General features: G+C 36.3%; 1 protein-coding gene across 7 annotated transcripts in view; it reads right to left on the bottom strand.

The window, feature by feature from the left end:
* Positions 1 to 2083: 2083 nt before the first annotated feature.
* Positions 2084 to 16228, bottom strand: part of SOX6 (SRY-box transcription factor 6) — a 263816-nt gene continuing 249671 nt past the window's right edge. For all 7 annotated transcript variants that reach the window (XM_018076030.1, XM_018076033.1, XM_018076032.2 and 4 more), the window contains one exon: positions 2084 to 9063. In XM_018076030.1, coding sequence (XP_017931519.1) covers positions 8760 to 9063 — 304 coding nt within the window. In that variant the 3' untranslated portion in view covers positions 2084 to 8759. The remainder of the gene's footprint in view (positions 9064 to 16228) is intronic.

Genomic DNA, 16228 nt, shown 5'->3' with positions numbered 1-16228 from the left:
CCTCCTTCCAATCCATATGAGCTGCTGCTATTGGACTACTGTGGTAGCAGTTAATGGCCACAGGAAAATCCCAATGCAAGTAACCAGTGGGGAGACAGACTCGTACTGAACCTTAGAATCTTCAAAACCACTAACTACAGTAGTCCTAATGGCTTCCAAGGAACCTGCAGCTGATGAGCAGAGTTTGTGCTCAAAGGGAAAACCACATGTGAGTGAAGGACAATGGACCTGAGCAGCAGAAGCACCTCAATGCTCATATTTGTTGTGCTCTGTCACTCATTTTGCCAAAGTGTCTTGGCTTCCAGTGCAGTAGAGCCTTTCTGTGATGATTGGAATAACCATGGTAACTTAGGGGTTTATTTATTACTCATCTAGCACTGTGATACCTTCCCCTTGCAGTGACCTGACTCGTATATTATATTAGTAAGATTTCTGTAGGCTAAGATGACCATTTAGAGTGGCAACCAGACTAGCACAGAGAAGGCAGCATGACCAAGTTGTTCAGAGGTGCTGCTCTCCAGGGAAGAACACCAGATGATGCCTGTGCACCTGGGCCACCTATCTGTCCTGGGCATGCTACTCCTTGGCACCAGGAACAACATATGCCCTGCTCTTGGTATGGGCAGCTCCCAACACACTACCTTGTCCAGAAGATTGTTGGACATGTGGAGACAGCACCCCGTCCTGCATTGCATTAATGCATATTTTTTTTTAGATTGACATTTAGAGATGTCACAAACATTTTGCCTCTTCCTGTGGCAGGAAGCAGTGACTTTTTGTATGCCATTGCTCAGCTTGCTTTTCATCATACCTGTGCAACAACACACTGATGCCATCAGTGTGCCTCAGATTACTGATCAGTATTTACAGCTGAAGTTTTCAATAAGGAAAAGGAGTGGTAAGGGGTGTGGGGGGAAGGGGGAAACAGAAAAAAAATTGGATGGCAGGAGTTAAGTGGAGCAATATGAAAATACAGCAGCAGAACTTTGGACTCCATTGCAGATGTCGTGCAAACTTCAGACCCACTGACATGGTGCTTCAGTAGCTTCAGCTGGACTTACAGTGATCTAGTGCCCAATTCTGTTTTTCAAAGTTATGGTATGGCCATCACCACACTGCTGTGGTGTACAACATCAAACTGCTGTTGATTATGTAGCAGAAATACAGGGGTTTTGCTGCCTTCTCCTCTAGATCACTTTAGTGCTACCATTTGACTGAGTAACTAGGTAATCACTTACCAGAAGCCAAAGCTTAAATTGCACAAGTCAGTATTTATGTATTTATCCATTATAACACATTTTGATCAGCAACTTCCTTACCATCCACTTTTGACCTTGAAGTATTTCATCACAAAAATTCATAATGCAGTATGTGATTTTTAGTAATTTCATGTATGATGCTCTCTCCAAGGAGGAAAGGATTCTGTCCCACTTAGATGTTTCAGGGTGGTTTGTGCAATAACTGCAACTTGACTGACATCTGATGTAATGTACAATCAAAATGTTCTGTTACAGCTTTGCTACAGTACAGTATGCTTCGATGTAATTTATTATTTTCCAATGAGAACCATGACTAATTACCAAGTCAGAAGCCAATCATAATACACAAATAGCAGTTTACAGACATGGCAACATGGCAACTATAGGCTTTTTTGTTGTCAACTTTGGTTAGTTTGTTTAATGTTATATGCAGAGGAAAAGGGGAAGGCAGAGAAAGAAGAAACATGAGAAATGTTTTGTCTCATTTCTACTGAATAAAAACCCTTCTGAGATTATGTTGCTACCAACAGCACTTCCTGCACACAAAATTGACAGTATTCAGTGAATATTATAAAATTAGGTTAGTTATCATCCATGTCTTCTACAGCATATGGTGTTAATGGATTTCAGAGGCTGATAAAAGCCTTCATAGACTAGAAAAGCATGGGGAAAGCATAAGAGCTGGAAAATTCAGTCTCTACATTTAAAAGAGGCCATCTGAACAGGCTTAGTTGCATTTTCCTGTCCATCACCTCATTATGGTCAATCTTTAATACTAATTTCAAAGGAATGATAAGGGATGCACAGAAGAAGTCACACGCACATCTCTTAAAACAAAATTTATCTTTAATTTGTAAGTGTCAACAGCAGTACAAAAGATGGAGTGATGGTGAATAGATTAAGGGTAGAGAGGACAGTCTTGAGGTAAATGAGCATAAATAGGCAGTCTTATAGACACTCCCCTGAGGGGTCTAAACCCCTATCATGGCATATACTGCATCACCCAAGGATGACATGTTTAACATATCAGGAAAGCACCTTGTGCAAAAAAAAAAAAAAGAAATTAAAAAAATCCCTCCCACCCTAAACATGTAGGTAAGGTGCCAACGTACACCAGAACATACTGTATATGGACAGTGTCTTTCAATTTTGTCTTTTCCATTAATAACTGAGGCAGAGGAGGAGAAGACTCTTAAAAGTACCACTGAAAGATTATTTAATATTTAATTTACCTCACGTCAATACTGCACAACAAAATCCAAGAAGTCTGTTTATGCAATGAAGCAGAGCTAAGAATAACTATTCTCTTCTTTAATCTGAGAACAGATTTATTTTTTTTAAATCAGTATCCTTAGCAAACTTTTTTCTTTCTCTTTTTTTTACTGTGTCAAGAGGAGAGTGTGAGATGTGATGGCAACCTTTAAGTTCATTTAAAAACTTTACACTGGACTGTACAAGATTTTTTTTGATAAACTATTTACATTTTCAGACTTTAAAACATATTCAAAGCAGCAATAGACACTAGTTTATCCTCTAAACGCCCAAATAATTCCCGGCCATGGGCCCAGGTAGGTACCTGCATTGTATATAGAATTTCTACAAAGAAAACCTGCCCATTAAGTTAGCCAGTGGGTGTTCAACAAGCAGCCCTTGCCGTTAAGAACTGCACCCACAGTGTTGCTATAGGAATCAAAGCATAGTACCTTGACAAGAGAGTCTCAGTTGTCCCAACAGCTCTACACAAACTTTACAATTTGAAACAGCAGCTAGCATGTCAGTCCAGCATGTCAGTGAATTGTGCTGATTAAATTAACATAGAGTACAATCTCACAATATACATCACAAACAAATTACAATGTCAGGAAATAAGAGTTACAGTAAGATAAGTTATGTAGTAACAGCTTATAAGCTTGTCTTAATGTAATAAAAAAATTTTTACATGGGAAATACATAATGAATGAACATAAATGCTAAGCATTCTAGTTTGCTACAAGCTGAAGAAGAGTACAAGAAAAAAAACATTGCTTTCTGGAAAGCAAAACACAAATGACAAAGGAAGACAAACGGAGAATGCACACTAGCAGGTCTGCAATGTGCAGCATACAAACAGTTAAATATTTGCACATTCCCCATACTCCAAGAGCACCAAGGACCTCACTTGTGGTTTTTAGAAAGCGGAAATTACAAAGCAAGCCATGTCACTAAGTTGCTTTATAGCTTTCATATTGCCATAAATACCAATTTGATAAGTTTTCCTTTAGCCCAGTTCATCCCACCCCTCCCCCTTTTTACGCAGCGTGTGAAATCTCAGAATACTTCTTTGTCACCATTTCCAACAAATCTGGTAGTTAAAAAAGGGCGTTGGATTAAAATGAAATGTTTTTGCATATAAATTTTTTTTCTTCTGTTGCAGGAGATTGCAGTATATCAAAAATGTAGCTTGATCTGAGAAAAATCACAGATTTTAATGGGTTGTACCAAAAAAAAAAAGGGTTAGGAGAAGTTTTTTTAAAGGAAAAGAGTTAAGTGTTTTGTAAAAGATCAAATGAGGTCATATAGTATTATTCTTTTAAAAGAACATGCTTAAGTGCCAACTTGAATCTTAAAAAAGCATGCAAAACACCACGGGGTCCAAGCCCATTCATTAACTTCTCATGAAATCTTGAAGAACTCTATCATACATCCTGCTGGCTGCATCTTCAGGACAGTTGTTTGTACTGCGGCCCTGGCTCAGCAAAGGTCACCCCACTTAACACCAACACTTTAACTGGTCCTCATGACCACCACGGAAGGACTAATATGCTTAATATTAAGCAGGTAGATAATTGTTTTGCTGGGGGAGGATGGGGTCTTAAACTTGTACTATGTTTTGCTAGGAAATTATTTTGAAATGCCATGCCTTTGATACGACCGAAAAAGAAAAGCAGAAAGCCAGCTTGGAGAGATTAGATGGCGTTGGGAGGAGGTTGTTCTGTATTTATTTCAAAGCAGGAACTGCCCACGGCTGACTGCTGTACACTTTGCACAGGGTATCATATTTATTGGGGCTAACGCTGCCTTTTGTTTGGCATTCCCATCCCGGAGCAATCCCATCTTTTGCCCTCCCCCTGCCTCATACTGCACCTGAGTACACTGACTTAGGAGCACATTGTGATCCTGTGAATTCTCAGCATGTGGTTTCACAAACTTGATGGTGATGCCCAAACATACAGGCAGACCAGAACTGGGCCAATTGGTCAGTTATTTCCCCGTGTAAACCTGAACCCTGAAAAGCAGTTCTGTTTCCATTATGACCTTTATCTTCCACTTCTATAAAATATGAAGTGAACTATTCTAGTTGGTATCAGACTGTTTTGGGAGTGTTCTTGTCTTGAAAATAAGTATTTTATAATTTTCCAAAAGAAAATACATTATATCTGTTAATTAAATAAGCTGCCTGTTCACAGGGAAAATAGTATTACTGTATTTGTGCTCCTGAATGAAGTTGTTATTTTTTTCAGGCAGTTATTAAGGAGCCTCAAACACAAATGCTTAAGAAGCAATTCCATGAGTCCTCTTTGTGTATTGTGTGAACAATTTCCCTTGGTATTATAGCCTAATATGACAATAACATGATTAAATGAATATAAAACACAGAGATTGTATATTATGGAGTCCTGCCTGCATTGCAAGGGCCATTTCAGTCGTTATAATCTTTCCACAGATATGCTTTTGACTTCCAAATGCCATTCTTGTTAAAAAATAAAATATCATCAGTTTTACTTAGATTCAGAAGACTGTGTTTCCTATAAAACGTATCAGAAATTTGGCATGTTTAATGTATCAACTTTCTAAAGAAGAAGAAGAAAGTATTCCCTCCTCGTGGAATATGCTATTAAAAATCAGAGAGAGCACAAGTGAGGCATCTTGCTGTCCCAGCTACAGGTCCACAATACTGCGCTCACACTGCGGGTGTAAATTCAGCATCTACATGAGGTACAGTGACTTGTCAGCATTTAATATGGACCAACATACACTGATATAGAACAAAAGTAAATACATAACTTATACTTCACTAAGTATCCATGAACAAAAAATAAAATTCTATTTCCTATGTTATATTTACACAATTTAAAAAAAATCTAAAATGAGATGGTAAATTCATCAAAAACTTTGTTTTGAGCTCCGATTAATAAAGTAAAAATATTGGGTTTTATCCTTATGATTGTCCTTCCTTGATTTCTACTGACATTTTAGAGCCAATGTCGGCTAATAAATAGAATAACATGCTCATAGGCACAATTCAGCTTCAAATGTGTTCCTCCCACTCCCCCAGCCAGTAAATGCAATTTTTACCAGCTGGCAATTCCTGAACAGCCAGTCATTTTTAAGAATGTGGCTTTAACATACAGAGCATCAGCAATGAGGCAGGGCTGGAGCTAAAACAAAGTGTTCATACATACATGTATTTTGCATAAATAAATGAAATAACAAGACATAAAAATGACTCAAATCCGGCAACTGTGAGGCAGGCCCACACGAGTCGAAACAGATGACTTTTGTTCATGTAGTTTTCGTACAACAGTTTCACATTAGTCAGAAGTGATAAAAAATACCATTTATATCCAGTGCTTATAACACTTACGAAACAACATCTGTGAGTGTGTGTTTTTTTTTGTACTACAAGCAAAATCAAGTTTCAGTCCTAAAGAACAGTCCTTTGTTCTCCACAAGCCTGCAGAATATTATTTTGGCATGGTCATAAAATGAAAAAAAATAAAAATTAACCAACTAATCTAAATGTTTGCCTTTGTGCAAAAAAATAATTACATAAAATGCAATGCTAGCAATACAGCATTCTACCTATGCAACAAAACCAGAAAAAAAGAGAGCAAGAGAGAAAGAAAGTGACATGGGGGGAGGGAGAGATAATTCTAGCTGGAGAATTATGTAAGACATTAATAAATAGTATTTTATTTTTTTTTTTTTTTAGGAGCTAATGATATCCTCCCCCCAATCTGAGCTGAATGTATTAAAACCAGTTCAAATTCCCAAGCAATTATAAGAACAAAAAAACCACTTTCTATCAGTACCTTAGCCAGCTTAAAGAGGACGCTCACCAGCTAATGACACAGCATATGCCTTTAAAGTCTTGGCTAGACCAGCTTATTGCTTATTAGACATGGACTCAGAACACATTTAAATAAATATTAAAAATATAGGTTTTTTGTTCCAAATCACAAAATGGTCAGAGAAATTTGACCACTGTGTTTCTATGCCATTATCTTCATAAATTGTCCTGTAAATTGAACAATCTTCTTTGTCTTGGGGGTAGTTCTCTCACATTGAAACACGAATACTACAGTGGCAAAAATGGCTGTTTCTGATCAAACAGGTAATAGTGGGGCTATGAGGAAAATGACTGCTCTTCCATAGAGCATCGTGTCATTGCAGCTCAGAATTTCTGCAAGACGGGATGCCAGCACAAAGATGGCCAGCACTAGCACCAGACTTCTTTTGGTGTCTGGGCCCAAAACAAAGCCTGTGCAGCTCTGTGGGAAGATGCCCATACACTTCAAGAGGAGCTGCTCTAGGCCCACTCATACCTCTCAGCCTGAGCCTGGATTTATCACTAATGTGCTGAAAACATCCAATTCAAAATAAAGGCTGCGGGAGTTGAGCACATTTATTCATCAGGCCTATTGGATCTGCATGTATATACAGTGATATATTTGTGAACAGGAGTGGAGTATGAGGGAAAAAAATAAAGGCAATTTCTCCTCTGTCTTTGCAATTTAATAGATTTACAATCTTTGAATATCTTTCTCGTATATACCCCAGAATTTTCTCCAGCAATTGCATTGTTTCTAGAAGTATTACAAATAGAAATTTTAATTTCTATAGCACCTAATGTCCAGAGATTCCAAAGCACTTGACAAGCACTTGAAAAGTCACATTCCCACATGACTTTTATATTCAATAAATACTTTTGATGAACCATTTTCCCAGTTTTGCAATTAGACATTTGGGTAGCCTTCCCTCCCCCATTAAGAGTCTCACATATAAATCACTGCATAAATACTTAAGGTATCACACAGTTCCTTCAGGTGGCAACAGAAACATGATGTATGGAGCCATGATTCACTGCAGGATTCCTCAGGCCCTAAAAATTCATCACGGTGGACTCCAAATGCAATTTGGATTTAACATCTGCCCTTGCTGTCTAAGTATAGAGGTTTATAACTATAAACACTTTTTTAGGAATATTTGTACTCTATGTGCATATAAAAGTACTCACTTTATTTTGAATTACATATAGCAGTGTTTCTAAGTGCTCCTTGAACATACAATGTTAGAGGAACAACTGAATTTGTCATTCATAAAAGTTATGTTCATTTTAGTAGCAGGTGCACTTTTATTTTCATATACCTGTGTGATTTAGGGGAGGAGAAAGAAGGGGCTGTTAAAAATATCAGTAAGGAATTGGAAGTGTAATGCCACCAACTGTACTTTTAAAAATAAATATTAAGTATTTGGACCCTTGACATTCTGGAATGAATAAATTATTTAAGAGAAAATATGTTAAGACTGAATGCAAGGGTTAAAAGCAAAGGGATAGAGAATGTAATCAGAGGTGGCCTCACACTGTTAAGACAGGCCCGTCCATAGCTGGTGATCGCTCTTTTGTGCTTACTTAAAATTTCACACTAATGGCACATCAAGAGGCAAAAGCAATTGGGCACATGCACTATGGCAACCATGTTCACTACTTAAGAGTATCCTGTCTCCAGATTCCTGAGTACTTCACCATATTCTGGAAAAAAATTAGGGTTTATATATAATTTTTTTAAGATGCCAAAGGATTGTCTAAGACTTTACAGTGTCTCCTTTAAGACTTTTTTTTTTAAATGTTAAGATTCAAAAGTTATGAAAAGTTTGGCACATCAGAAGTTCAGCTATACATATGGAAAAAAAAATGGAATTCAGAGACTATTTTTTAAAGACGAGCTATGATGCACAGATGTGCACACTTGTGGACTTGTTCTGTTTCACAATATGAAATCTGCAGTTTTTGTTTTTTTAAAATAATCCAGAATAAAAACACATTCACAACCTGTAGGCTGGCACAGCATACCTGAGTGAGAATGTAAAACCCCCATCTAAAACAGTAACTTAAACCTTTATCAGCATCCAAACAGAAAAAGACAAAAGGTAAGACTTGTAAGACAGCTATTGATTCATATAAGTTTTCAAGTCCTGATGTCTGATATTTATGTCTTCATCTAAATTAAAAAAAAACAAAAACAAAAACCAAAACAAAACGAAAACAAAAAAAAAAACAACCAAGTTCATGAAAAATTAGGGAAACAATCTGTCTCACACGATAAGAAACATTTAAGACCATTCTGCTGATGTAACTGTAGGAGCCACACATGCATGCAGGCTCTTTAAGAACTTTTGTTCAAAAAAATCCCAAAAAAACCCAAATGAGTCTGAGTACTTTAATTCTGTGAACACTCCTCAGTTGGCACTGACTGCCTCATGGGCTTCGTTTTCGCTACTATAGTCTGATTTGGGATCATCCTCATAGTCCTCGTACATTTCTATTTCATCCTCTCCATTTATCATTTCATTTCCAGCGATGCTTCCGCTGTCCGTCTTCATACCATAAGTGCTCTGGATGACGGGGATGCTGGGCTCAGGGCTGGCAGAGGTGCTCGAGCAATCCGATGTCATCTGAGGTGATGGCGTGGTAGTCGCCATGGTAATAGCACCAGGGTAGACAACTCCCGTTCCCGTGGTGATTGGAATCTGAGGCTGTTGTCTGGAAGGAAAAGCAAGAGGGAATCGTGATTTCCTGTGTTTAGAGGGGGAAGACCTTCTGCAAGTCCAAATGAAAGAAAAGCAGATGGTTTCCTAGAAAGGCTGCGTGCATTCCTCCAGGGCTCACAGATTGGTGCTATGTGGTATTGGTTCATCTCCTCTCCCCCAGAGGACAACTGAGGGGTAAAGTGTTTAGTAACTACCAGACATTGATTCTTTCATGTATTTTATGTGTTTATTTCAACCATAATGTGAATTAGCATTTGGATTTTTGAAGCAAAGTACTCAACAAAAAGAACAGATGTTCTTTTTTCTATGGTACAGACAGTCTACAGAAATTCAGAAATTCATTGGGTCCTGAAGACCCAATGTCAAATGTGATTTATTGTGACAATGCAAATACATGGTAAGACTCAATTAAGGGTGCAATACTTCTACTTCTAACACACCTTACCTTCTAGTATCTAACTTTGCAAGATGTAATGCTGTCTTTTCTCATGTGTGTGATTTTAAGCATAGTGGAGCAATATCACACATAAACTAAATTCAACTTTTATCACTGCCAGCCAAGAAATTCAGCACAAGCTTTACTGTAAGCATGCACATAGCTGTACTAAGTGATGTGATGTCTTTTCTTACAGTAATATACATATATTCAAGTGACTTTCTGAGAAAGGGTGAGCTTCCTGAACCTGTTCTATGGTCAAGCCCTTATTGGCTACACATTAACTAAATCTACTTCTTACATTTGGGTTAATTAACTAATAAAGTACTTTCTATATTAAACTACTCATAGAAATATTCTGATATTTCTTCTGGATCATTACCTTTAGTAAAGCTAAGAGAAAAAGAAGGGATATAACTTTTCTGAAGCCTATTTGGATAATCTATTTAAAGAGTCATATATTTCAATGTATTCCCAACCTTTTTTACAGCAATATTGACCCAGTGAACTATTACAGAATTTTAGCAGGAGAAACAGTGTCAGATATGATTGAATAGTCTAATGAATCTGCAACTTCTTGATCACAGTGTCATTCTATACTAAATTCAAAAGGACATTTCATAAACCAACCTCTCAGACAAATTCTTAATAATTGGCTAAATCAATACACAAAGTAGTGTTAAGCTTATTTACAAAACCCTAAATGTTGAGTATTTGTTGTTCATTGATCAAACTCTAATTTTGATAAGTATCACAGTACAGAGTTACAGGGCAACTGAAGTCCTTCAAGTCTGGGAACTGAGACAGACAGTCAAATCATGAACACTCTGTGTAAGATAACACTAAAATAGCTTGTAGTGCTGTCATTGCTGGTACTGCTAGCCTGACTCTTAAAGCCTCTGCACAGCTTGAGAAATTCAAACATCTGTTGTGTAAGTATGGTACACCTGGCTAGCAGCAAGCAAAAACATTGCAGTAATTCATTTGACACAGTCATTATACTCCTGTTTGCAAATGATGATTTGCAGATGATTTACAAACAGCTTAGGATTTTTCACTAAATTTTCACTTTTTAAATGGTCTGATAAATGTTCTGTGAAAACAATTTTCAGCCAATGTATTTGCTTGCAAGTGATTTTCTGCAAATATCTTTCAATACTTTATCCATAAAATTGAACACCTACCTCGCATGGGAACATTTCTGGTCTAAGATTGCATGTTGTCAAGAGTATAAACTATTACTGCTAAAAAGTCACACGTATCTCCTCCACAACTTTTAGATACAGATAATGTTCATGTTAATGAATGTTTCCACAAAGCGAACGAAAAAGAAACCCACACTTGGTCAACAGAAAAATTCTACATGGTTGTGACCAGGCCAGGCATTCTAATCTGCCCATCTAACAACTGCTGGCACCAATCTTTTCTCTGGTATTTCTTAGAATAAACAAATTCAGAAAAACAAAGCATCACCAGTTGTTCATCAAAGAACACCATAATATTAATGCCAAAAGACACTTTGAGAAAAGTTTTCGCAACTGCTGTAACAGAAGTTGTAGAATATACTCAAAGAATGACTGAGTGCAAGACTCTCTAGTGTTATAAATGACATTATCAGAAAACTAATAACCACTTCTACCTCTCCAACCCAAAAAAAGTTTGCATTTTTTCAGAAGCAAATTGTCTTTTTTACAAGCAGCAAGAACAATAAAAGTGTCTAAGAGAGTGTTCTGAGATATCTTGATAAAATAATGGTTGTCAGCGTTAAGCCCTAAAGGACAGATAAAAAATTCTGGCATTCTTTCAAATACTTATCAAATCAGCAAAACTCCTTTGTATATCCACATTTCAATGGGACTGGGTACACTTGTACCAAGTACCACCCATTTCAGAGTATTAAGGGAGCTGATCATCTGAGCATAAAGAAGCCAGTTTTACAGAGATGTATTTTACTTGAGAACACATGAAAAGCATGGTAAACTATAGAATGACTCTAATAGTAAAAAGCTTGATTGGTGTAACAGGGAAGTTAAAGGCTTACTGAGTTTGTCATTTATGAATGCAGTCTTTTTTTTTTTACATGTTAAACAAAAATCGGACATGCTGTGCATTCCTGTTGCTGGCTGGGTAATAACTTTAAATTACCTATATCTCACCGTGGAACTGTAAACATGTGGTAACTGTACCACCTAATTGAAAAGGGTCTCAAATTGCTACCCATTTGCTAGCAAAAATTTGGTAGCACTTACGCATGGGCACCTACACACCCCCAGTAACTGGACACCTGCCTCTTACTTAATACCTATTATTATTTAGAGCTGATCAGGCTGTCACTGTAAATTCTGCTCTAGTTGCTACATTTCATCCCAGAAAGCCTTATTTTAAGATATCACAAACTATATGGATGGTACATGTTTCTGGAGATGAGTGTTATCACTTCTTAAGCAATTAAATTCGGGGAGGGGTGGGGGGTGGGGAATCAAAGCATTTATTTAAACTCCCACTACTGTCCCTGAAAGGAACAGTTTGGAGTTTCTAACCTATGGCTCTGGCCATTTAAAAGCATTTATATTAATGGTACAAAATTAAATTCCACACATTTAATCATTGTCTAGCTATAGTTTTAACTATCATAGAACCTTGCAGTGGGGAGACAAAAATTTACTGCAGGCTACAGGTTACAATTCAGCTCAGCTGCACATCGTTAAAGCAAGGATGCCTTCTGTCTGGTTAAGATTTCCAGAATCCAACATTAATCTTCTGATCTCTTCAGATCTGTGAGGAATAGTGGTGACACATGGCTACATACCCTGGCTTCAAACCACTCCTGTCTCCACCATCTCCTCTTTGACAAAGAAATCCTTATGTGGCCAATTACTAGATGTCACTCACCTCTGTTCTGCAAGGATTGTTAATCTGTCTGTCCACTCTGGGGCCAAAGATTTGGTTAGGTGAATATAAAAATGGAGATAACATGAACATTCGTAGATGAATTGACCTGCTCACAAGTTTGTGGCATCAATATTCTTAGGATTTTCCTGGAGAATGTTCCACTTTTGACTTTTGCAAAACTATCTAAACATTTAAATTGGCAAATTACCATTGTTTTCTGATCCCTTCCCAACCATATTTTTGACAGCTCTTTAAATGACTGAAATAAAAATTGATTGCATTAAGGAAAATGCTTATAAGCTACACACCCCTGAAACTTACATTCCCATATGGAATGAAATAACAGTAAATCTCACAAAAGCACCCATTGTGTACTTGCTTTAAGTTCAAGCTACAGGAGTATAATATTACAGCCTTATTCAAAACCGTAGTCTAGCAACATTCAGACTATGTGTGTACAGTAGTTATAAACACTATAAAGGCTTTATTCTAAACATCTTACACTGGTAAAACATCAAAAAAAAAAAGTTACCGCTTACATCATTTTTAGAGAAATGTATATAGCATATACTTGGATTTAGAGAGTATTAGACTGTAAAAATGACTGAGAGATGGATTATTTTTGTAAGACAAAGCACCAAAAGACAGATTCTTAACTTTAAATGTCTGAATTTATGGTTTATATATGATCCATTTGTTAGTTCACATTTATTTATGCATTACAAAAAACTACTATTGAAGATAAATTGTAAATCACTTGAAGTCTGTTTAGGGATTAACTTATGCTGAAGTTATCATTCATGACTTCCATTAATAATTTTACTATTAAAAATAACTCAATTATTTTAAAGACATAGCTGGCTTCAGATTCAGCTTCCACTAGATTGAAAACAGCAATTTTTTTAATATACTCTGCATTAAGCATGAATTATTTCAGTATATTATCTGCCTCATTGGAACAAAATTCATTCATGTAGGGATGCAACAGAAGGCCTCTGCACATTTTAAGTTCCACTCTGTTCTTTAAAATACTTGGCAGTTCCTAGATTTTTGTGCTAGTCTATCAAATATGTGACATTTATCTCAAAACATTAATTTCCAGTCCAATCTATTCCAAGAAATCTTCACTCTCTTTCAATTCTTTGGAAGCTTTTCTTCAAAAATCAGAACAGAACTTGGCCATTCATTAGCTTATATCTCTATTTTTTTTTAAAGCTTGGCTAGTTTCTGCATCTTACCAATGTTTATGAAAGAGTGCAGCTCACTGAAGTAAGCAGCATGAGCTTTTTGCATCATAAAAGTTCAAGCAGTGTAAAACTCCATGTTTGTGGTGGGGGTTGTTTTTTAGTTGTACCCATAGCAAAATTATTCTGTTAGTCATCAGCTCACCTAAGGGAATCTGATAGGAACTAGACTTGACTGGATTGCCTAAGACATAAATGTGCATTTGGTATAAGAAAAATGCAAACACAAATATGAAAAAATATAATTTTTCTTGCTTTTTACACTTTCCTCTAGCCACCTGTTTTGAATATTTATCTTTTCATTCTGTGACAATATTTTGTTGCCATTTTGACATACCCAGTCCCAACTTAATTGGTTTGTTCTTTAAAAAAAAAAGTACTTCAAGCAGCATGAAGCACTTGGCACATTTCATTGGAGTCTATTTTATACTTTTGTTCTCTATCTTGCAGTGAAATATTTACTGTAAACACAGGGTATATTCAATCTGAAAAACCACATTTGTCTCCTATTTCATTTTGAGAAGGAAACTCTGTCTCAACTCTCATGTCTACAGTTCTGAAGGATGATTTATGCTGTTCCATCAAAACAGTGGAAAAATGATGGGTGTGTGAGGTCAGTTAGGAAAACTGTTCCAGCTGATGTTTTATGTGATATTTACATTAAACACAGGGAAGAGTAAGTTTAAGAAGTTAATGGGCTCAGTTACTCTGTTTCACTTAGTTATAATCTGATTTAGATGAAATGTTCCTTTTTATTACTCAATGAACTATTCTTTTGAGACAAATGATTCTATGTTTTATGTTTTAATTCAAAAAAGACATTAGTCTGGTTTTTTTCACTAATTTTGCTTGGTGTCTTCCAAAAATTTTGTTTTAAATTTTTCTTTAGGGAAAGGGGGAATCTGGGACAACAGTAGGAAGTCACAGAAATGCATAACATAATTTTCTAAAATCACAACCTGTGATTCCTCAGTATCAAACTCTATATTCACATTGAATGGCAAGGTAGATCTCATTTCACCTTTATTGAATGCATTCATTAGACTTCACACTCCCTTTTTCATCACTTGTATAACTAAAAGTCATTGGTTTTAGTAAAGTCCACTGCACCATTGTATAAGTGCACAAAGGTAATTTACTCTTACTTTAAACTTCTTCAGCGTGAATAGATCATGGTGAAGAGAAAGTATACATAGGAATTAGAACAAATACTTTCAAGAAAATTATGACCATCTTCATGGTCTTTGTGATCACACTCTTTGATCTATGAGGAAGATGTCACATTTAGGTTACACCAGTAGTTTAATTTTGAATAGTTTCTTATATATATTTATAATAGAAATATCACTCTTTAAGTAGGCAATTTTAGAACTTTCCTAAATCCATCCTCCATATTCACCTCCTTATTTAGCCATCACTAATAATGTGCAAAATGCTCCTGCTTAATATTGTTTTGAATTAGCAAACAATTCTCAAAGCATTCAGACTGCTGTTTTGGCATTTCTTTTGCATTTCTTGATGTGATTTGGTCTGTTAATCTGCTTTGGAAGACGTAAACTAAAATTTCATTACCTCAATCTGAATATAATTTGTGATGTACTGTACAAATTCAGATTTCTATTTAGAGTTCTATGTGCAATTTTGGTGGAAGCCTATTAGTAAATAATTTCCCTTAGACTGAAGAATAAAAAACAATGTCATAACTATAGACTGGAAGGCTATTTCAAGATACCAAAACCACTTCTATTTACTGATTGAAGAAAGAGCCCACATTGTTGCAGGCTGTACCACAAAATAATTGACTGCAACAGGAGTTCTGCATCCCAAGCCAAAAATGAGGGCACATAATCGACGTCAAGGTCAATTATCTGGTAGTGAAGTACCCAACAAAAGGAGACTATTGTGATTAGAGAAATAAGCAAAACATTGTGAATTTGGAAAGGCTGGCACTGGAGATAGCTTTTAAACTCTTTGTAAATCACCAGAAACATTGTGTTAGAGCACTAAGCATCACAGATTAATTCATAAAAAAATGGCAGAGAGAAATCAGTTATGGTGCAGTTGTTTCACTGGACTTCTGTTATCTTTAGCCTGTAAATCTTTCATACAGCTTCTTTCTTTGCTGGACACCAGAGGAAATATCCCTAAAAACACACACAATATTTTTAAAACTGTGCCAAGATTTTTTTGAGCCATATATTCTGTGCTGTAAATCTACCCTGTCTATCTATGCACTACTTGAAAGAGTGTTCCTAAAACTCATTTTTTAAAATATTTTTTTCACAGTTCTATATATAGCAAGTTTCCTAATAGCTTCATGCTACATTCATGTGTATTCCTAATGCAACTGCTATTACTCCTCTCCCTTTTCCCTCTCCCCTGACTCTTTATTCTACACAGGAATAATCTTTTGTGTTTTTCTCTTTGTTCTTTTCTTAATTTAGGAAATGATGCTGGAGTCATTACTAACCCAGAATGGATTAGCTTACTAATAAGTCACAAAAGACATGATTCAAACCTTTCAGGCTAATGGGAAACAACTTCTTTTGACTTTAAAGAATTCCACAATCAGTCTCACAATCAGC

The sequence above is a fragment of the Manacus vitellinus genome, unplaced genomic scaffold (genome assembly GCF_001715985.3).
Source record: "Manacus vitellinus isolate BGI_N305 unplaced genomic scaffold, ASM171598v3 scaffold_30_pilon, whole genome shotgun sequence".
Taxonomy (NCBI): Eukaryota; Metazoa; Chordata; class Aves; order Passeriformes; family Pipridae; genus Manacus; species Manacus vitellinus.
The sequence above is the reverse complement of the archived record's forward strand: the minus strand, read 5'-3'. Positions and strand labels throughout refer to the sequence as shown.